Source organism: Poeciliopsis prolifica, unplaced genomic scaffold (assembly GCF_027474105.1).
Source record: "Poeciliopsis prolifica strain line A6 unplaced genomic scaffold, Auburn_PproV2 SCAFFOLD025, whole genome shotgun sequence".
NCBI lineage: Eukaryota > Metazoa > Chordata > Actinopteri > Cyprinodontiformes > Poeciliidae > Poeciliopsis > Poeciliopsis prolifica.
In genome coordinates, this window is record NW_026562400.1 from 3,632,802 (window position 1) to 3,655,086 (window position 22,285).

At 36.2% G+C, this 22,285-nt stretch overlaps 1 protein-coding gene across 3 annotated transcripts; it reads right to left on the reverse strand.

Annotated features, from left to right (window-relative positions):
- Positions 1-199: 199 nt before the first annotated feature.
- Positions 200-20,860, reverse strand: LOC129370936 (retinoic acid receptor beta-like). 3 transcript variants are annotated; one of them, XM_055047224.1, is made up of 9 exons: positions 20,244-20,860; positions 14,720-14,880; positions 13,620-13,761; positions 9,530-9,696; positions 5,766-5,942; positions 5,017-5,221; positions 4,787-4,945; positions 4,464-4,507; positions 3,748-3,865 (listed from the first exon to the last, which is right to left on the reverse strand). In XM_055047224.1, the coding sequence occupies exons 1-9, from the start codon at positions 20,446-20,448 to the stop codon at positions 3,848-3,850; spliced, it is 1,278 nt and encodes a 425-aa protein (XP_054903199.1). In that variant the 5' UTR covers positions 20,449-20,860; the 3' UTR covers positions 3,748-3,847. The 3 variants fall into 3 exon arrangements, with proteins under 3 accessions (XP_054903196.1, XP_054903199.1, XP_054903197.1); XM_055047221.1 differs by lacking the exon at positions 4,464-4,507 and having other exon boundaries at positions 200-3,865; XM_055047222.1 differs by having other exon boundaries at positions 3,773-4,507.
- Between the last annotated feature and the right edge of the window lie 1,425 nt (positions 20,861-22,285).

Here is a 22,285-nt window from a genome sequence, read left to right on the forward strand (position 1 = left end):
CTCTGTACTTTAGGGATTTAATATAATTTAACGTTAACAGATCAGTGGGGCAAAATGAAAAGTCTCCTAGTGAACCAACAGGGGGCGCTGCAGTCCTGAATAAAGGAAAGTGATGTGAAACTTTAACTCCTGACAGGGAAGAACATTTCTAAAACACAACGGCAAAGTTCAATAAACAAAAAAAAAATTATAGACAAAGAAAAACAGTGAATGTTTAATGATTTCATAAATGAAATTTTACAATTGAAAAATGATCATATGTACAAACAGTTTTCACACTGCGCTGGTTTGTAGCAGAAACTTAAAAAGAGAAGTAAAAACTAAATGTTGGCACATTAATGGCAGGCACATGTGAGTTTTCATAGGATGCATGTTGAGCTGCTTATATCCAGTAACTTCTAATTCATATCATTATTTCTGGTTCTCTTTCATATCAGACCGGCTTTTCCTTCTTCTAATTAATACAACAATTTTCAAGTTTAATAAAATGTATTTTTTAATGTTCTTTAGTTATGTTTGTAGCTTCCTCACAAACACAGTGTAGGAAAAACAACCAGCAGCTCAGACTGATAAGAACATTAACTTTGTAGTTAAAACTGGAAACAGGAAATAAAAATAGAGGATGTAAATGAAAATGCCCAACAGTGCAACAAAGGCTACAAAATCATTTTACTGTTCATATGTTTAATCCTGATATTAAAAAAAAGCAAAAAATATTTCCAGCAATAAGAATTAATAATGATAATCTGTATTTAGATAATTTCATTCATGAAGTCTAAGATATATGTATTTGATATTTAGCTTACTAACATGGTGATAAATGTTTCATTATGCTGGAGCGCACCCAGAAGCACTGACCACAAAACGAGCTCATACGTTACTTTTTCACACGTACAGTGGATATAAAAAGTGTAAAACACCTTTATTAAACCGTCATGTTTTCACAATGGAAAAATAACAGAATCTCAAGAAATCATCTACATTTTCAGCATGTAAATGTAAATATCTGGTGTCAGCTGTGTGTGTGCCTGTCTGCCCTTCAGTAACCACATTTAAAGACTAAAAAGAAGAAAAAAGTTTACTAAATGTTTAATCTAAGGTCCTTTAATAATGAGTCCCCATTATAGGTTCTCTTCAGATTACATACAATCTTTTCCACCATTTTATTACTTTCTTCTTTGTTAAATGCCACAAAAGCTTTTCCAGGCCAATAACAGTGCAGCACATCTGTGAAATACTTCAATTGTGGATACAACCGTAAATATTTCTGTTAAATTTCTTTTAAATTCCCCATGAGCCACTTCAACTTCAGGATGATGGCCATTTCTCAAGATGGCCGCCGCTTTTGAGGCTTGAAAACCAGTTATTGCAATAAAATGTGATCCATTTTCACCACTGGGATTAACTTTATCACATCGTATGTTTTTGATTTTGGTCATTCTAAATTGAATGTGATATGAAGCAAAATCAGATATAAAAGCTGAAACTGAGAACTAGCTGTTAGCGATGAAGATGTGACAGAAACAATTGTCTCAATGGCTAATGTTAGCTTCTGCTCAGTTTTGTTTTTGCAGAGCAGCATAGCTTGAACTTATGTGTAAAATGTAGCAGTATAGCATTAGCAGAGCAAAATATTTTGATGTGTTTAGTGGTTAAGCGTTAGCTTGTGCTAAGTTTTTCATATATTTAGCAGTTTAGAGTTAGCATGCACACATTTTCATGTATAATTAGTAATTTTCAATGACATTTGTGTAGTTAAGCTCTTCAGTGTAACTGCTGCCAATTTTGGCCCAAAGTTCTCAATTACAACCACTTTGAAAAATGTCCTCCAGAAAAAGGAACACAAGATCAATAAAATGTATGTATAATTTCTATGGTTTAAAATATGTTGGCTGTGATTGAACACCAAACACAATAATTTAATTGGTGATTTTAGTGCAAAAATGTATTTTCCTTCTTGAAAAATGGTCGCCATGTTGAATTTTTCAGTGGCTAATTTTCTTTTCCCCAATAAAGTTATTCCTGCTGCACTATAAGATTGAATAATGTCATTTTTATCTGGTCTTTCCAGAAATGTTAATGTCAGCTGGACGTAATGAGAACTTCAGAGAAAACAGTGTTACGTTTGGAATAAACTAGAAACCATTAAAATATTGTCAGGCAGTGACATCAGAGAAATTTATCCAAGATTGGAGATGAAATAATTTGTTTGGACATCAACATTGGCAAGTTGACAGAAATCTCCTGTGTTTTCCAAATGTCTGGAGTTGGAAAATTTCCCAAAGCCTTTCAGAAGAAAATATGAAGCAAAATAAAACGATAACTTCTGTGCCATAATTGTAAAACTGTCTCACACAGAAACAACACTGCACATCACCACAGAACACCAGACTCACAGTGAAACATGTTGGTAGTTATTTATACCCACAACTTGAGTTTTTCGTTAAACTGAATGAAGGCATGAATGGTTCCAACAGCAGTCAGTTTAAACACAATAAACTTCAGGTATTTGTTGAAACAGCTGAAGATGAAAAGGATACATCCAACCATATAATGTCTTCTGAAGAGGATGGTCTAGTCAAAGTCCATAGCTAAATCTGACAGAAAAAACTGTGATTCCCCAGATGTGGTCCAACTGAATGTAGAAATTAAAATAAAATGGGATTCCCTTGATTATTAGTTAGAGAATGTGAACACACAGACAAGAAGTTATTGCAACTTTTGGCTCTAAAGTTTCAAAAGTTTTGAAATTATTTATCTTTACTGCTAAAATACAAAATGTTACCACATATTTTTAGTCTAGTTCCTTGTGCAAATATCTTAGTTCACTTGAAATAAGAGAAAACTAACTTTTCTGCAAGAACGTTACTTAATATTAAGGAAATTAATATTGCAGATTATTTAACAAGACATTTTTCCCGTCTTATAAATTAAATAATCTAGTATTTTTCCATCAGTATTAAGGAATTATTGACTTAAAAAGCTCCTATATTTTGATAAGAAGTTACTCATAAGTTAGTTTTGCCTGATTTCAAATGTATTAATATAGCTGCACCAGGAACATGACAAAAATATTCAAGATTTTGTATTTTTGGAGGATTTATTTTTGTTTCATCACAAAAACATGGCAGTTAAACGATCCATCTCCACTATTTGGATGACATAAATGTCCTCTTTCCTCTCTCAAGTTCCCTGCATCAACCTGGGAACCAGTTCAACGTTTGACCTTTTTTCCCTTTACTTGTTTCCCTGTTTAAGAAACTAAAAAGATTTAACGAGTCCTTTCCACATGTGCCCTCTCTTTCTACTGAATACTGACGGCGTTTTTCAGTGAGGTAAAAATTAATAAATCATCATGCAAATATAAATACAGTAAGACCCAGATGTGGTAAACAAAAGCTGAGAGTGGTTCTCAGAGGTTATGAGATTCCTGCCACAGCGTTGCAGGAAAACAAAAAGAGAGACTACAAAGTTACTGCATCGTTCTACTTTTACCTTCCATCGAAGCAGGATTTCATCTCACTGCAACTACCATGTTGTTAATGTGAAAGCTGAATCTCATTTGTCACGTCTGCAGATCTAACTCTGAAATATTCCCAGACGTTTTACGGAGGTAAGAGACTAGTGACCTTCTGGACTGCATCTGCACTTTTACATCGTTAGTAATCTCTCTCTGGGGAGGAAGAAAAAGTTCTGCGGCGTCTTCAGACTGCGAGGCCGGAGCAGCGTGTGTGCTGAGAGTGAGAGGAGAGGCTGTGTGAGTGCTGGCTGGTCTCCAGGTTCTGCAGATCCTCCATCATCTCCTCGATCAAAGGAGGCATGGAGCCGGGGATCTCCATCTTCAGTGTCACAACGCGCTCTGCTCCTGCAGGAACGCACACAGCGCCTTTCAATAGACCTCAAAGTTACAGTATTTTTAGGGCTATAAGCCGCTACTTTTTCCCCACGTTTTGAACCGTGCGGCTTGTAGCCCGTTGCGGCTTTTCTGTGGATTGTTCTTCAACCAGCAAAGCTGCTATTCACTCTCATTCAGAGGGGAGAATAAAGGTACTCAAGTAAGAGTAGCACTACTTCAACAAATCCAAAAGTCAAAAAGTATTTTAGTTATTAATCATTTAATGTCTAAAACCACTCTGGTCATTTTAAAGACCAAAATGATTCATACAAAATAACAAAATCAGGCCAAAGAAAAATGTTTCCTAATCATTTTATTTCTCTAGAAAACTGATGAAACTTCAACAAAAACTGCAGGTATGTGTCTGGAGGATTTTTGTTTGTTTTTCATTCAGTGGGTACAAAATCCAGAAATTTAACTCAAGTAAGAGTAGAAATACTTCACAATAAAACTACCAAAGTAAAAGTAAAAAGTAAGGCATAGTAACAATATGCCTGACTTTTTACAAGATGATGGCCATCTTGAGAAATGGCCATCATCCTGAAGTTGAAGTTGAGTAATTTTTTACCCCCCTGCTCTTGTTGCAGTTCACCTCTTTGACAGTAGGGGTCCCTATTAGAATGAAAATAGGGACAACAAGTTGTAGCCATTTATATATGAGACTTTTAGACGAAACTTTCTAATTTTGCATCTTCTTTTTTGTTTTGTAAAAACAAGTACAAGTAGCGATACTTCAAAATAAAATCACTCAAGTAAAAAAGAAAAGTACAGTGCAGTAAAAATAGTCTTAAAAGTCATTAAAAAAGTTACTCAAGTTACTCAAATGTAACATTTGTTATAGAAAACCAGGGTAAGATTCTTGATTTAATTAAATGTTCTGGTTGTTCTCACCTTTAGCGCTGATGCTGCGCAGGTCGGTGATCTTCATCAGGGCTTTGGGGAACATCAGGGGCATGCTGGGTCGGCGCCGCCGCGAGTAGATCTTCAGCGCCTCCAGCAGCGGCTCCTGCAGCACCTCCACCTTTGACGGCTCCTCCAGGTCCTGGCGATCTGTTTGCCACAGAGACGCGGTTACCTCGGGCGGCGGCGAAGCGTAACTCACGTGTGAGACGGGCCGGTACCTCCGGAGACGAGGCAGATGGCGCTGAGCAGCCCGCTCTCCGTCTCGTCCATCTCCAGAGGAAGCAGCTGACCGGCAAACGTGAAGACCTGGTCGGTGAGCGGCCCGAAGCCGGCGTTGTGGATCTGAGTGCGGGTCAGAGTCAGGCCGTCGGAGAACGTCATGGTGTCCTGGTCCGGAGTGTAGCGAGTGCAAATCCTGAGGATCTGAGACAAGAAGAAAGAAAATATCACTGCTCATACCAAGTCAGAAAGATTTTATTAATTAATTTCCTCCTCCTGTTACTCTTTCTTTCCCTCTTTCATTTCCATCCTTCCTCCCCTACTTCTTTTTCTACTTCCTTCCTTCTTTCTTTGCTTTTTCCCTCCCTTCCTTTTCTCCTTTTTCCCCTCCTTGTCTGCTTCTTTCCTCCATTCCTTTATTCTTTCTTTCCCTTCCTCCTTCTTTCCTTCCTCCTTTTTGTCTTTTCTGATATAAAATTAAATACAATTATTTGTTCTAAGCCAAAACACAAGTGAAAACTAAAAATTATGCCATATATATTTTTATTATTATTCCCATTTACATGCCATAAATATAAGTTTTATTCAGAGAATCAGAAAGAAATCATGAGCAGCTATCGTTATGTGTGTTTCTGCAATATGCCATATTGGCCAGTTACTGGTAATTTTGGTCCATTTTCAAACGTAGACAATGACAGTTAGACATGAATGCCCTCAGTGTGAAGCAGATAAAAACAGATGTGGTTACCAGGATGTCAAGGCAGGCGGCTTTCAGCAGAGTGATCTGGTCGGCGATGGTCAGGCCTGTGAAGCCTGGGACTCTCTTGGCGAACTCCACCACCTTGATGATGCACTTGGTGGCAAGCTCGCTGAACTTGTCCCACAACCCGAGGTCCAACTGGATCCGGTGGTCTGAACTGGAGTTCTGTGTGGAAGAGGAAACGCAAACAGTGTCTTCAGTCCTCAAAGGATACAGGAGGAGTTTAAAATGATCAAAAACAAATTCAGTGTACAATTATGATTGGGATTTTTTTTAAACAGACGATGTACACCTCCTGCATCATCATTTTAAGATTTTCTTTCTTTTTTTAACAAATGTTTTTGCAATCTTTAAAACATGCTGATCAATAGTACTGAAGGATTGTATTTTGCAGTTTTGTTTGTTACTCACTAAACTTTTATTTAAACATAGGTAGAAAAGCTTTAAAATGCAGCCAAAATACAAAAAAAAAAAAAAAACCAACAACATGATAACTTCAGAGAAATGTTTATCAAGATCAGTTTAAAATAGTGGTGAAAGTATGACTGCTTGGAGGGACATTTTAAAGAACCCAGGGTGACTGGAGTGTTATAAACGTCCTAATGCGGTTTGTTTTTCTTCCATGATGAATTTAGTGTTTTACATCAGGCACCTTGTTAGACAGCTCAGGGGTCCTCAGAGATACGTTGAACCTTTAGCGGTTCTGTTAAAAAATATAACAGTTCCTTAACGATTGTTAACTAATGCTTTGATGTGTAAATTTTGGTGCTAATATTAGCTTTGCAACTCGTTTATTTAATGTTTCGTTTATTAAATGTTTTTAATTTCTTCTCTGTTATAAGCTGGCATTACCTTCATAACGGTGTTTGTTTGATGCTAATTGGCTAGCCTAGCCTTCTGTCATTTTTCAGTTGAAGATAAGTTCTTAGGCTTAGTTTGTAAATCAAGTACACTTTCTACTTTCTATATTGTTTGTTTATTTCAGCTACCAAGCAAAATGAAACAGAGAAACTGTCGAACCATACTGTAAATTTATCTGAACAGAGGGGAGCAGATTCACAGTAAGATGTCTCACTACAAGCAGAATTTTTGTTGTTTATGAAAAAGCTGACTTTGGTTAAGTAAATAAATAAATAAGTAAAATTCTCACACATGAACGGATTCCAGACCAGGAAGTGGCATTTCTAAAAGATTCCCAGGTATTCAGTAGCCTAGTAACATTCCCTTTTGACACAGAACAACAAACCACAAGTATGTGGAGCATTATTATGTTCCTGGATAAACCAGAACAACTTATGTAACAGTGATGACTGGAACCTGTCAGGCTTTCCTCATACTGCTGGGTGCGTGTGACTCATCTAATCACACAAAAATTGTTTTAAAGTGGATGACAAGGCTAATATATATATACATGTTAAAAATCAACCCCAGCTCTAAAGACAATACAATTTAAACTTTTTCCTGTAGTTTTAGATGATATTTGTTTTGTTTTTTCATGTAATCTTTACTTGAATGATTTGACGCACATACTGTTGTGCGTCAAATCTGCATTAGTCATGCAGTACACAAATATGACGCAGACAGAGACAGTAGTGTAAAGAAAGCAAAAGAACACGTTTAAAATTTACTACAAGCTCACATGGCAGGGCCTAGCAGCTTTTTCCATTTAAAATGACACTTTTGCCCCTGCTGCTACAAAATAAAATTATTTTCTACAAATAGTTTTACTATGAAAGCTAACAATGTTAAATTAAACTTTATTTCTATTTACAGATTTTGCAACAGAATCCTCTATTACAAAAGAAAAAACCCCAAAGGTTTCTAGAATCTGGAGAGCCTATTCTCTAAAGATGGATAGTGAAGAAAGATAGGAAGCATAGCGTCGAGATAGCTACTTTTAAAACATTTGTAGATAATAAAAGCAGCCAAGTGGTGGAGAAAGAACTAAAAAAAATTTGCCTGTAAAAGTACAAATACACAGACGAAAATGTACTTTAGTGAAAGTAAAAGTACCACTTTTACTCATTTTACTTGAGTAAAAGTAAATAAGTACAGGCTTTTAAAAATCCTTAGATTTTAAAAGTCAAAGTACTCACAGAATGCTTTACCTAATTGCTAATACAATAACATTAAGTGTACTGATTGTATTTAATTTTAATACATTCGTAATGTGCCGTTTTAATGAACAATGCCATAGATGTTTTTATTGTGTTTACTCTCTGTGACAGTTTAGACTTAGATATGTGATTCTATGCATCATAATTTCAGGGATGGGAGTAATGCGACGGTTTTGTAGAAATGTAGTGAAGTAGAAAGTCAAAAGTATCCATTATTAAATCTACTTAAATGAAAATTGTGCTTAAGTCGTTGTCTGAGTCCAGCTGCGTTTTATTCCCATCCCTGTTCCTATAATTAGCGCCCATCACTCCCAGTGACTCACTGAGCCACAGTTATGTAACAGAACAGTGTTTTTGTAAAGGACACTCCAGATCAACGTGCATTTCTTTAATTAGTGAGTCATTATTACAGAAACGTGTTCTCTTCCTGTAAGAGGTGGACGCTCCTGATTTGTTGCATGAAGCGTCTCGTATTTGACATAATTATCACAAAACTCATTGTTGAAACTTGACTTATTTAAAGATGCTTGTTTGTATTTATTTTCTTCTTCAAACAGAAAATCATTTTGGAGATGCTGCTCAAGGCTAAAATGGCTTTTACAACTGAATCAAAGGGTGTACTTACTTTTTAAGACAGATTTAAAATAAGATTTTATTTTGTTGTGGTAATTATAACTCAACAACTGCTTTTGTAGCTGTATGTAATGTAATACTATTAAGTAATTTAATTAGAAATAAAACAATACTGTAATTACATAACAATTGTTGCACACAGTTTTATGCCTGTTTGCCGAATTTAAAGACAAATTAACAAATGAGAGAAGTTTCCTCTGCTGCAAAAACACAAAATCTTACAAAGTATTTTGGTTTAGTTTCTAGTACAAATATCTCATCAATATTAAGGAATTATTAACCTAAAATAAGCTCCTACATTGTCTGGACAACGTATGTTTAATTTGTGTTGTTCTGCTCAAAGACGACCGAATCCCATCCCCCATCGTCATCGTCAGGTGGAGACGTCCAAAGACGCAGGACGGGTGGAAATGAAGTGAAGCATTCTCCTTCTTGCAGCTGTGTTGTGCTGCATTTCCCCGCTGCATCAGTAATTCGGACAGAAAGTGACAGGAGCAGGCATTTGTTCGGTCGCTCTTCCGCTGAGCTCTGACCTTTCAGAAACGAGAGGCTCTCCGAATAACGACCAGAGCTTTAAATGCCGATTATCTTAAATCCCTCCCTGCAGCGGATCGCAGCAGACGCCCCGACGTGCTACCACAATAATCCCAGAGAGGAAAAGCTGTACGAGTTCAAAGGTCGACGGCTCACAGCTCTCGGTGTTTTAGCTGCTTCTGTGAATATTTTATATGCTTAATGTCATTCTGTTGTTTACATTTTTACCTCAGTCTTGTTTTTGTACAAAGAAATATACTGCTTCTATATCTAATTATACACTGTAAAACATTTGCGTTGAGTCTACCATCTTCTACTATGAACAGTTTAGGACAAGAGACTCCCAATGGAGTCATAATGGATAAAAACAGCTGGACATGGAGGAACTGGTTTCATTTCTCTGAGCAGTTCTGGGTATCCAGACAGAATTATTTAGTTTTTTGTGTTCAGGGGTTCTGTCGGACTCACTGTGGTGTATTTCCCCAGCTGGCAGAGGGAGGGGAAGGTTTCTCGATGCGCCCTGCAGATCTTCTCCACGATCAGGCCGAGCTCGGCCGTCAGCTCGTACGTCTCCATGATGGTCATCTTCACCGCCTCCTTCTTGCCTCTCCGCCTGTTTCTGTCATTTCTCACCGCTGGGAAAGAGGAATGGAATAAAAAAAAAAATGTTAACAGAATACAGCATTCAGGATTGTTCAAAGGGTGGCTTGAGGGCCATTTGACTGATTTTGTGAGGCCTCTGACAAAAATTTGTTATGCTTCTTTGAACCAGTTAGGACAGGTCTAAGTGTTAAACATATTCATTAAATTTTTTCCTCAAAATGATTCTGAGATAGTTTGATTTCTGCTTGGTCAGTTGAGGTCCTTCAGAACAATGAGATGTTCTGAAGGACATCTCAAGTCACTTTAAATCCAAATAACCAGTTGCTGGTCACACACTCAACATTTACACTTGCATGTGAAAATTGCTGCAAACAGAACTGCAATCACACATATTTGAAAAGCACTAGTAGAGCCTCCTGCACAACCCACAAGAATGAAACAGGTGGTTTCTGGAAGTCAACAACTGCACTCATTATAAAGCGATAAAACCAGCTGACCAAATGTGCTGGAGCTCAGCCTGGGTTGCTAGATTATGGGCAGGGTTTGGCTGTGGTTGCTAGGTAACAGTGCTGTGCCTCTTGACTGTGACTTTACTTTTGAAAGGGCTCATTTTCCAGACACCAAGAAACATGAACTTATTTCCAAAAGATGTCTGTGTGTTTTAAGTACTTGGGCTGCTTTTATAAGCAGTTAAGACCCAAATGGAAAGATAAAAAGGCTCAAAACATACATTTTGCATAATGGCTTCCTTTTAAAAATGGTTCACATTTTGTCCCCCAGCACAGGCGGTGAGTGCAGATGCAGATATTTTTTATTTTTAATCATTGCAAAGTTATTCCCAGAATCTTAAAATCTTCTGACATTGGAAAGATGTAGGTACTTAACAAAATATTAATCTATTAATAACCACATAACCATTAGCTGCATTTTTAGGTTATGAATCAAGCCTAATTTCACTGACGTGACAAATCACCAAGGATTAAATTACACTGAACTATTTCCAGTGACTAGAAAAGTGAGAAGCCTTAAAGCTCGTCACAACAGAACCGTTCTTTCAATTCCTGTTGAAGAGTTCACTATAAATAAAACCTGTTAGTTAGAACAAGCTGAGATTCACAGAAACTCCTATTAGTTCAGAAATTACTTTTGCTGTTTTGTTTTTCTTCAGTTTTTTTGTTTTGTTTGTATTTCCTGTAATTCATGCAAAGCACTTTGAAATGCCTTGTTGCTGAAAATGTGATATATAAATGAAATTACCTTACATACCAACTCAAAGCTATCTAATGCAACTTTATTTAAATAGCACCTTTCAGCCAGAGGCAATTCAAAGAAAAAAAATACAAAAAAAAAGCAGATAAAAAAAAGAAGCAGAAGTAAATAAACTTTATTTGTACATAAAAATTATATATTTTATTACTTATATAAATAAATAATTTAGTAATAAATTTATTTTTGAAAACATTTCTATTAAATAATAGAAATGTTTTTTAAAACTAGTCCTTCAGCTTTGTTTTTATTTTGTCTCGTCTGTGTCAGTGAATGCAGCTTGCAGGTCTCTGTGTGTAAATATACAGGTTAGTCTTTTATAATCGCTTTGGTGTCGACACGTTTTGGGTCGTCCCACTGACTTGGCTCAGGCAGCTACGCACATGTCAGGGAAGCTCAGGATTACGCAACAGCTCAGCCTCCACCTTCCTCCCTCCCTCCAACCGCCAGCTCCTCCTCCTCTCCCTCCTCCTCCGGATGCCCTAAATCCAGCAGTCATTTGGTAAACAGACGGCGATCGCATTACACACTTACCGAGCGGCCTGGGAGCAGTTACACCGTGTACAACTGTCTCATACATGTGATGTGTTTATGTAATGCGTTTGCGTGAGTAACAATGAGAAAATGAAACTGGGTGGATCCTGAGTCCTGCAGCCTCCTCCTGCCATGAAACACATTCTCAGTTATCTAGGTCACTGCATCGCACAGCTCCGCGCTGCTCACTGAGGCGCTGCTCACACTTACTTAGTGCATGTTTTTGTAATTAATCTCAACATTTCTGACGGTTTGCAAGCAAATATTCGACTTTTCAAACTGAAATTTTGACATTAATTTCAGAAATTTTCTATAAAAAAATAAACTTTTTCAGCAAATACTTGACTTTTCAAACCAAGAAATGTCATTGTTTTTTTCTGTGATATTTCTAAGAATAATCTCATAATTTTACTTTTTCTAGCAAATATTTGCTTTTCAAACTCAGAGATTTTAGATTAATTTTAGAAATTTTCTACAAAAAAATCAATAAAATTTCAATTTTTTCAGGCAAATATTAAACTTTTCAAAGTCAGAAATTTTGTTGTTTTTCTACAAAATTACTGAAATTAATCTAAAATTTTCTGATTTTTTCTAGCAAATATTCAACTTTTCAAACTCTGGAATTTTCAGAATTTTTTTTTAAAGTTTTTTAGATTAATCTCAGAATTTCAGAGTTCATTCTTAGAAATATTCTAAGATCTCTGCAATGTCGAAGATATTATTTGTCTTCAGTCAAATGAAACCCTTGATTAAACGAAAATAATGCTGAATCTAAATGTACCAGGGCTGTTATTAGTTTTATCCTAACTCTGGATCCACGGTAAGTCGTGTTCAGTTCTGAATGGTGTCTGTAGCACTTTATGCATTCAGCTCCAATAACCTCAACCAATAGAGTACAGGAGAGCCTGGATGCAGCCTGAAAGGCGAGAATCAGGGCAAAAGCTCCTCTGGCGTCATCCTGTCCTGAATGCGGCGCGGTAAATGGGCCACTAAGCTGAATGTTTGATCATTTTTACCCAGGCAGAGTGTTTCAGACAGAGGAGACTCTCGTTCAGCTTTTTGCTCAGTGGACTGTTCAGATTCAAGCCGGCAACAGTTGGAGTTGAAAGGACGAACTCCTTTGGCTGGATGCGCCGAAGCCTCAGGCTGAAGATGGAGCTCTGAGCGGTTTTAAAAAAAGGGAAAACATCCTTTGCAAACAGATGCTTGTTGATCTTTTTAATGGGTGTTTTCCCAGTAAATGGAGCTATTAATAACGACTTCCTGTTTCTTAAAGTTTAAATTTTAAATGTGTTTTTACGATGGAAGATTAGGATCGCTGTAGACGGAAAAGAAGGATTACATTTATAAAAACATTAAAATGTTTGCTTTGGCTTTTGTTTCATGTTTAGAATTTAAATGACTGTTTTATGTTATAACTTGAATTACCTGCATATGGTGTTAATATATTGTTGTGTTAAAATGAGAAATAAACCATAATTTAAATTTCTGCAAGAAAAATAAAATGTTCTAGAAAAACAAAGAAAATTTCTGACTTCCAAAAACTGAAGATTTGCTAGAAAATTCTCAGAAATTGTGAAATTGTTCTCAGAAATCTTCTAGTAGAAAATGTCTCAATAGTTGTGTTCCAAGTTAGAAAAAAATCATATTTAAAATTTCTGCCAAAAAACATAAATGTTCTAGAAAAATCAAGAAAATTTTTGATCTCCAAAAATTTTAAATGTGCAAGACGTATGAATTTTGAAATTAATCTCTGAAATGTTATAGAAAAACCAATAAAATTTCAGAATTTGAAAAGTCAAGATTCTAGAAAAAACTATTAAATTTCTGAGTTTGAAAAGTCAAATATTTGGTAAGAAAATTTTTTTTTTTTCTAGAACATTTTTGACGTTTCAAAATAAGAAATTTTATTGTCTTAATACCAGAAATTTTGTAGAAAAACAGCAAAATTTCTGAGTTGCAAAGTCAAATATTTGTTGGAAAAAACCCTGAAATTTTGATATTAATTTCTGAAATTTTGATATTAATCTCTGAAATATACTATAATGTAAATTTATTCTTCAAATCATGATTTTTACTCCTGAATTGCAGGTTATTTTCCCCAGTGAGTCTCTAATGGGGCTTTCTGCTGAATCAGCGTAAAACCAACACTTACACTCTTTGGACATTCCCACGGCGAAGCACTTCTGCAGGCGGCAGTACTGGCAGCGGTTCCTGGTTATCTTGTTGATGATGCAGTTTCTGTCACGGTGGCAGGTGTACGCCATGTTTTTCTGCACGCTGCGGCGGAAGAAACCCTGCAGAGACACACAACAGATTGTCTCAGTCAAAGGAAATTCTTGCAGTTGTCTTGTGGGAACTTCAAATGCTTAAAGGTTCAATTTATAGTGGAACAAAAAGTCCAAACGCCTCCTGGCAGGTGGTTTTAAGGTTACCTGTTATGCTGCATTGAACGGGTTAGGATAGATCTATGAGGTGTTTAAATATGTTCATTACTTTCTTTGCACAAAATCAATCTTACATAATGAGATTTTAGTCCTCATATTTTGAGATTTTTTCAGAATGAACTGCTTTAGGGGCTCTTGTCATTTTAAATCCAAATAATTTGCTGTTAGCTCCTGAACATGCATCTCTAAAAAGCAGAAGTGGAGCCTCCTGCACAACCAACAAGAATGCAGCAAGTGGTTTCTGAATGACAAGTCAACGCAAAACATTTGTCTTTTCCAGTAGCCATTGTACAGCGCATACAGCAGTAAAACCAGCTGACCAGATGTGCTGGAGAACAGTTTGGGTTGCTAGGTGGAATTCCGCTGCGGTCGCTAGGTAACGGCGCAGTTCTTTTGTAGCTCAACATTCGGGAGGTTTTTGAAATGGCCCATTTTCCAGACACCAAAAAACCTTAACTTACTGCCAATAAACAGCTGAGTGTTGTTTTGAGAGTTTGATTTGTTTTTAGAAGCAGTTTAGATCCAAATGGAAGAATAAAAATGTACAAAATGTTAATTTTGCATAAAAATGAGGCCAAAGCCTCTCAGTTTCACCTTCAGTGTGACCTGTAACTTGTGCAGCTGACCTAAAGTTTTTTGGGGTTCAAACTGACAAAATTAGCCAACTTTGGGAAAAACGCTCCAGATCTGCCTCCTGTCCACAGATCATCCTGCAGATTCTCAACCAAATGCAGGTCTGCGCTTTGACTGGACCACATCCAAATGGTACTCTTGTTAAAGTGAAGCTGTTGAATGAACAAAGTCTTACCTTGCAGCCCTCGCAGGCGCTGACTCCATAGTGGTAGCCTGAGGATTTATCCTGACACACAAAGCAGGGCTTGTAGGTTCGCGGCGGCGGAGGAGGGGAGGGCGGACTGGTAAACAGGTCATCCAAACTGGAGCTGGAGCTGGAGCTCTGGCTTTCCACTGCTGTGAAACACACAGAGTAACACCGAACAAACCTTATACACACAGCATGTTTCTACAAAAACACAGAGGTAATGGTCATTTTATTTATACAGCACATTTTCAGCAACAAGGCAATACAAAGTGCTTTACAGGAATCAAAAGGAAATACAAACAGAATGACAAACCAAAGAGCAAAAGAAGAAAAAGCTACTAATGTTGATCCAGATTCACACAAAGACAATACCTGCAGGGAGACAATACCTGAGGTCAAAGTTCAACAGGAACTTCAGGATTTACTTTAGAAAGATTTCTGGTCAGATGTGCGAAGTGGCATTACAGAGAAAAACAACTAACGATTATTTTAGTAATCGATTAATCAAATATTTAATCTGAGATTTGTTTTACCGAATCGGAACCAGATGAAGCTAAAACTTCGACACTTTAGCAGTTATAAGTTAAACATATATTCAAAAAACTTATTTCTATCTTAAATGTAAAATGTATATATTTTTTGTACAGATTTAACTTAATCGCTGCTCTGAATGTGTTGTTCTCAGCAAATTGCTTTTTTTTTTTAGTTCACGGTTATTTTAGAAATTGATTAATTGATTAATTCTGATTACATCCATAGTGACTCTTTGTTTCTAGGGTTTTTTCAGACATCATGTTTTACATCCACGTTGGTATCTGCAGAACTTTCCTGCTGCACAGCTTTTTATTGTCATTAATTGTAAATAGTTTGTATATTTTTTGATTTATCAGCTCAGTTGCACTTTTCTCTGCACTAGTTTTTATAAATACTTGGTATTTATGTTTAATTTTTTTAGATTACTTGCAAAGAAATTTCCCACTGTGGGACAATAAAGGATATTTATATTCTATTCTATTTGGGGCTGTAATGATTAATCGTGATTAATAAATTATTTAAATAATTATCAATTAATCTACTAATATTGTTAACTGGTCGTCTCCAGTTCATGGGGTTTCTGTCTTTTGTCTAAACAAAATAAAGAGAAATTTCAGTTTGTTTACCTATCACGGCAGGAGGATTATAATCTGCACTAATCTGATCGGTCTTTATCTGTGATCCTGAAGCAGAGACAGAAGAAGACATTCCTGCCCCCACTAAGCCTCTCAAGCAGCTTGAACTCGTTAAATGTGGAGCCATTTGTCTGGCACACAAAGCAAGATAAAACTACAAAGTGGGACTGAAAAACCGATGAGAGTGAGGACTCTGTCACCATAAATGATTCACTTAGAGTCACAAAGCAGCAGCTGCATGTCATTTTATTTCTTCTGATTAAAAAAAAAAAACAAACATCCAGCATACCTGCAGCTACACTGCAAAAACAAAAACTCTTTCCAAGTATATCTGGTTTAGTGAAAATATCTTTCTACACTTGAGCTTAAAAACCAAAAATAGTTCAAAAACTTTACATGTTTGCTTTTAATTTGGACTGAATTCCAGCTGACCAAATATTGTGAAGGTGAATGATTCTGTGCTCAAGCTGAACATTAATCACTGCAAAAACACAAAATCTTTCTAGGTGCTTTGGTTAACTTTTAATGCAAATATCTTAGTGCACATTAAATAAGATAAAACTAACTTGCAGGTAAATTTGTAGCAAGGAAATGGTCATTTAATTAAAAAAAGCACCAGTTCCACTGGCAGATTATTTAATTTATGACATGGGAAAAATGTATAATCTACCAGTGAAACTTTGATTTTTTCATGAATATTTAATTATTTACTTAAAAAGGCCCTATAGCGCACATAAAAGTTACTTATAAGTAGTGTTGTTTTATTTAGATATTTGCAGTAAAAAGTAGACCAAATATAGTACGACGTGTTTTTTAATGTCCAGCTGAGATTCAATCCAATTTAAAACCAAGCATGAGGATCATGTAAAGTTTTCTTCCTATTTTTAGTTTTTAAGCTCATGATTCAGTGACCTACACTGCAAAAAAACAAAATTTGACCAAGTATTTTTGTCTAGTTTCTAGTAAGCATGTGTCAAACTCGAGGCCTGGCGGCCAAATGTGGCCCGCCGCAGCCTTTTATGTGGCCCCCTGGACTCCAAATTACATCAATAAATCCTCAAAATTCACACAAAATCAACAGATACCCACTTTTTTAAAATGTACTGCTAATTTTTATCCAAATTGGTCAAAAGCAACTGACTGCTCCTTCATGTTGATTTTAAGTTATCGACTGTTACCGATACGGCGAGAAATAAAAAGTCACATTTAACATCATACATTGGCGCAAATATAAACATTCCTTACAGACATTTCTAAATTAGCATCACAAAATGTGTGATTTTGATTACAAAAAGCCACAAAAACAATCACAAATCCAGGAGGGACAGTATTTATTAGCATTTTAGCAGTTTAATGGGTTTTATCGATACGTTCTGGAACAACTGGCCCTTTAAGAGCGTTCGGATTTCTGATACGACCCAAAATGAAAATGAGTTCAGTACTTTTAAAAAATATATATTATTTACTGAAAACAAGGTCCTTTGTCTCGCTGACTTGTAACTTAATTTTCTTATTTTTAAGTGAACTAACATATTTGCTCTGGAAACGAGCTCAACAATACTTGGTAGGACTTTGTGTTTTTGCAGTGCAGTCGCCTTCACTCTCATCCCTCCTGATTTCCTCCAGCGCAGCTCGTTTGGGTCGACCCGTTTCTGATCGCCTTCTCTGCTGCGTTCCTCAACAGGAAAGCGAGAAAAGCTCTTCAGAACAGGGAGACAAAATGAGAAAAATTGCTCTTCTCCGTCCCCTTGGATCCGCGGCCTCTGACTGAACCTGCAGTCGGCGGGTCCGATGAGGAAACCCCCATCGAGTCGACGGTTTCCCCAACGCAGAACAATACCGGAGCGCGCCACGGGCCACGCTGACTGATGAGGAGGAGGAGGATGAAGGCAGCGTGGGCGGGAGGTAAACAATCACCCCCCACTTGGATTAGGTGCTGCTGTGTGAACTTTGGCAAATAATCCATGGGATTTTGTTCAAAGGCAAAACAAAAAATCCTACCAAGTGATTTTGGTTGAGTTCTAAGTGCAAATATGTCAGCATGAGACAAAAGTAACAGAAAGATATAGGAGACAGTTTTAATTACTTTTTTCCTTAATATTGATGAAATAGTTCCAGTTTCATTGGCAGATTATTTTATTTACAACAAAACTTTTTTCCCATGTTGAAAGTGAAAAAATCTGCAGAAACTTTTTTATCAATATCAAAGAATTATTGACTTAAAACAAGCTGCTGTGTTGCTGAAGTTACTTGTAATTGTTCTGTAGTATAAGATGAATTAAAATACTTTGATTTCAGTCATTAAATTGTTAATCAAATCAATTTATTTATACAAACTAAGAAAAATTGTTCATCAAGAAAACAATTCAATATTTCCTGTTGAAATATTGAATATTTAATCAAAAATGTTGAAATCATGTCACAGATACGTTTTCAACATTTAAACACTTTTTTATAAAGAGTGTTTTATTTATTTGTGTATTTTTTAATTGATTATTCTGACCAGGATTCAAAGAAAGCTGTGATTTTTTTTACTCAACATTAAAAGTCAAAATAATAAATCTAAACTCAAAATACGTCTAAAATGATGTAAAATAGGAGAGAGAATAATTACTGTCGTGTATTGACCATAAGAGAGTCTTGTTTGCAATGGCACATGACTGTATTTTCACAATCTGAATTAAACTTTTGGTAAAAAATAAAAAGCTTGTAAAATAGAGTGAAATGTAAAAATCGCCAGTAATCATTGGAAATATATATATTTCAAATAAATGAGGCATTTCTAAAGTTAATTTATGTGCCATTCAAAGCCCAGTAAATCTTTACTTCCTGATTTATGAAACCAGACAGAAACTGTGTCACACGTTTGGATTTTACTCCCAGTTGCACAGTTGATGCTTTCTGAACTGGTGCTGAACTGGTTCTCCACTTCCACTTTCACTGGAAAGCTCCCCTCTCACCTCCTGAGCCAGTGACCGTCCCGTGAACCCGCCGGTGACCCCCAGCTGACCGGCTCTGCCCCGTCCCAAACGCAGACCACCACATGGACCCGCGTTCACACTCTGCTCTCTGCTGACGGGCCTCACAGTGACCAGATGACGACCGGAGGGCGGGTAGAACCTCGCTCTGGGTCCGGACCGGCCTTCAAAGCTGCTTCTGAACGCTAATTTATCCCACAACACGCAGTCAGTGGGTTACTGCATGCTAAGGCTAAATCGATTAATCAAATTAATCACAATTAATCGATTACTGAAATAATCGTCTGCTAATTTAGTAATCGGTTAGTCAGAATATATAGACTCAAAAAAAAGGTTTTCTGAAACAATAACACACTTTGAGGAGAAAACAACAAAACTGAACAAAAATACAGATATTTAATAAGTTTTTGTGTAAAAATCTTCTAACCAGAACTCCTCAAGCAGCTTCACCTGGATCAAATTCTGCAAAATTCAGAGCTGTGGTTCAATTATTAATTGGTTAATTGAAAAGAAAAAGTAAACAAACACACACTGTGTATTGTTTTGCTGCAGATGCATCCTTTGCTACAAATGATCAAAGATTCACTAAGAAAATCCTGTTTTCTTATTTTATAAAAGGAATTATATGTTTATTTGCAACATTAAGTGCATTTTTTATAATGAATAAAGAAAAATCTGCCACTTTAAATCCGATTAATCGTTAGCTCAACAGATTAATTGATAATGAAAATAATCGTTAGTTTAAATGTGATTTGTGGCATTTTGAATGAAATCTTACAATTTCAAACTTTTGCTTTTGACCAAATTTTGAAAAATAGGATCAGATTATACTGTATAATTTTAAATTAACAGACTATGAACAGTTTTAGGCAATAACTTGAATATAAGAGAAGCTTTACAAAGAGATAATAATTAATACATTTAGTATTGATTTTAAAATCACTTCATATAAAATGATTGTTTTATACAAAAGCCCTATTCACAACGTAATTTTTGACTATTTTTGCAAAAATAAAGGAGAAACTAATATTAAGAAACAACAACTGCTGAAAATTTGGCATGCAAATAAAAAAATCGACAAACAAAGAGAAGACCTGTGTAACCATTATATCCACTTTTTTCAATTTTTACCCAAATATATAATAATTTTTCAATTAAAAAAATCAATATGCCACATTTCCCTTCATTACCCTCTCCTCTCAGATTTTTAAATCTGTTTTTGGTAATGACGTGCAGGCCCTTTCTGATGCATGGAAAGAATGAACTGTACTGCAAAGAAGCAGCGCGGATTTTCTCATATAAATGCATCAGAAAAAACACATGCATTATTGTATTACTGGGTTTTCTGTGTGTGTTTAGACCTACACTGCGAGCATCGATGCTCCGGCCAGTCCGACTCGACCAGCTCGGGGAAGAAAGCTGCCAGATCCCGGTCCTGGTCCCGGTCCTGGTCCGGGTCCAGGTCCTGGTCCAGGTCCAGGTCCTGCAGCGCGCAGTCGGGGCTGGAAGTCGAGTAGAAGTCCATGATTTCTCCCGGACCGAAAACCTGAAATTCCATGAAGTCAAACATGACCTTAGCGGAGTCCTGCTGGAGAAGATGCTCTCCTCATGAAGAACAAGAAGACAGAGTCCTTCCTGTTAGTGGCGACTTTCAGTTGTCTCTCCGCAGGTTTACAGCCGGTTGTTGAGGCGCAGACCAGGCAGCAGGAGCATCGCACTATGAGGGGCGTGTGCGCCGGAACAGACCTTTAATTTCCTCATAAAATGCGCGTATTGGCGCGCAGCGTGAGCGCTGGAGTCTTCCGCGCATCCAGGTCTGCTGGTTGTTTTGCATAACAAAGTTTAAATCTTATCTCCGCTTTTTCTTCTTCTTCTTTTTTTTTATTGATAAATGTCTCAACTCAACCTGCTTCGCACTAGTTATGTCACGGCGTGCGACGCTATTACCTAATGTATGCGGCTGAACTCTCTGTGAACCTCCTCCGCTGCTGCCCTTCACATGACCCAGCCTCGGCGTGACGTCACCGCCGGCTCTGGAAACCAGTACCAAACCTCCACAGACCAGTGCAGTGTGGGAAAACATCCAAACCCTCCATTTACGTACAACATATTTTAAAAAGATTCATCTCTGAATCGTTTTACACCGACAACAACAAGAGAGTCAACAAATGCCTACATTACCCATAATGCAGCTGTTTATGTTTGCCACCTTTTAGCTGTAATTAGGAACAGGTGAGTTGGAAATGAAGTTTATCAAAGCATATTTTGATTCATTTTGTTAATAAATATAAAACCTTTAGAGAAAAAAACATTTAAAATAATTATAAAATCCATCTGTTGGCTTTGTTTCACATCTTAAACAAAAAAAGGGAAAATTTAAACCAGTGTTTTAGGTTATATATCTGCCAGATTAAATGCTACAAGCTTCATTCAGTTTAAATTTGTGATTCGATTGTGCAGTAGGTTCTTAAATAAGATGTAAACGCTGTGCAAAATTAACTTCCAGAAAAACCTTTAACTATCAACATTACAGTGGAGTTTTAATCAAATATTGTATCTTTACTTTCCTTGTAAATAAACAAAATGACAAAACAAAAATTTTATAATTTTATATCAAAGATATGTTGACAATATTTGAAACATTTCTGTGTTTTTGATTAAATGATACTTTAAAATCCACTGCTAAATAAAGTGCTTTATTCTTGTTCGGTCTAATATTTGATCGTTTTTTAGCATAAACAGAAAAAAAGTACAGGTTCATGAAATCATAAATTGCTTTAGAATATGATGCAAACTCCCTTGAAAATGGCCGACGCTGTTATTAAAATCCTGCTTGAAATAGATGCTAACAATTAGCTTAGCATAAATAGGACTAGAACCCTTTGCAAAAAAAGCTTGATAATTAAGCATTACATTAGTTATTTAATTGTTAGCAACCGGTTGGGTTAGCATCAATGCTAAAATAAACATGGCGTCTGTTCAAATTCTGGGCAGATCCTTTTTCTTCTTCTGTGGTTTTCTATAAAAACTTACGTAAATATAAGATTTTATGTAAACTTAAAAAAAAAATGTATTGACCAGATAAAATATAATTAGTTGTTTATGTTCAGTGTTTCTTAAAGGGACAGTCACTACATTTTTACAAGAAAACAAAGTTACAAAGCTAAGATTAACATAAAAGTTTGATATTAAATAAAACAGAATACCATACATTACACTGAAAAAAAGAAAACAAATGATTAAACTGTAAAAAATGTGCAGTAATAAAATTATATATCAAAATGTGAATATTTATTAAGTTGTTAAACAAGCATAAATAAATAAAGTCTGATGAATTTAATTTGATTACATGTAAGAAATTAACATGCAATCTAGTGTTTTAGCTCTCATTAAAACATTTCTATGTA

Bases quoted from the DNA above. Each gene is read 5' to 3' on its own strand.
- LOC129370936 (XM_055047221.1), bottom strand. From the start codon at position 20,448: ATGTTTGACTTCATGGAATTTCAGGTTTTCGGTCCGGGAGAAATCATG. The intron at 14,881-20,243 runs GTAGGTCTAAAC...TGTGTTTCACAG, and splicing joins GGAGCATCGATGCTCGCAGT to CAGTGGAAAGCCAGAGCTCC. The intron at 4,946-5,016 runs GTACCGGCCCGT...TGTGGCAAACAG, and splicing joins CATCTGCCTCGTCTCCGGAG to ATCGCCAGGACCTGGAGGAG.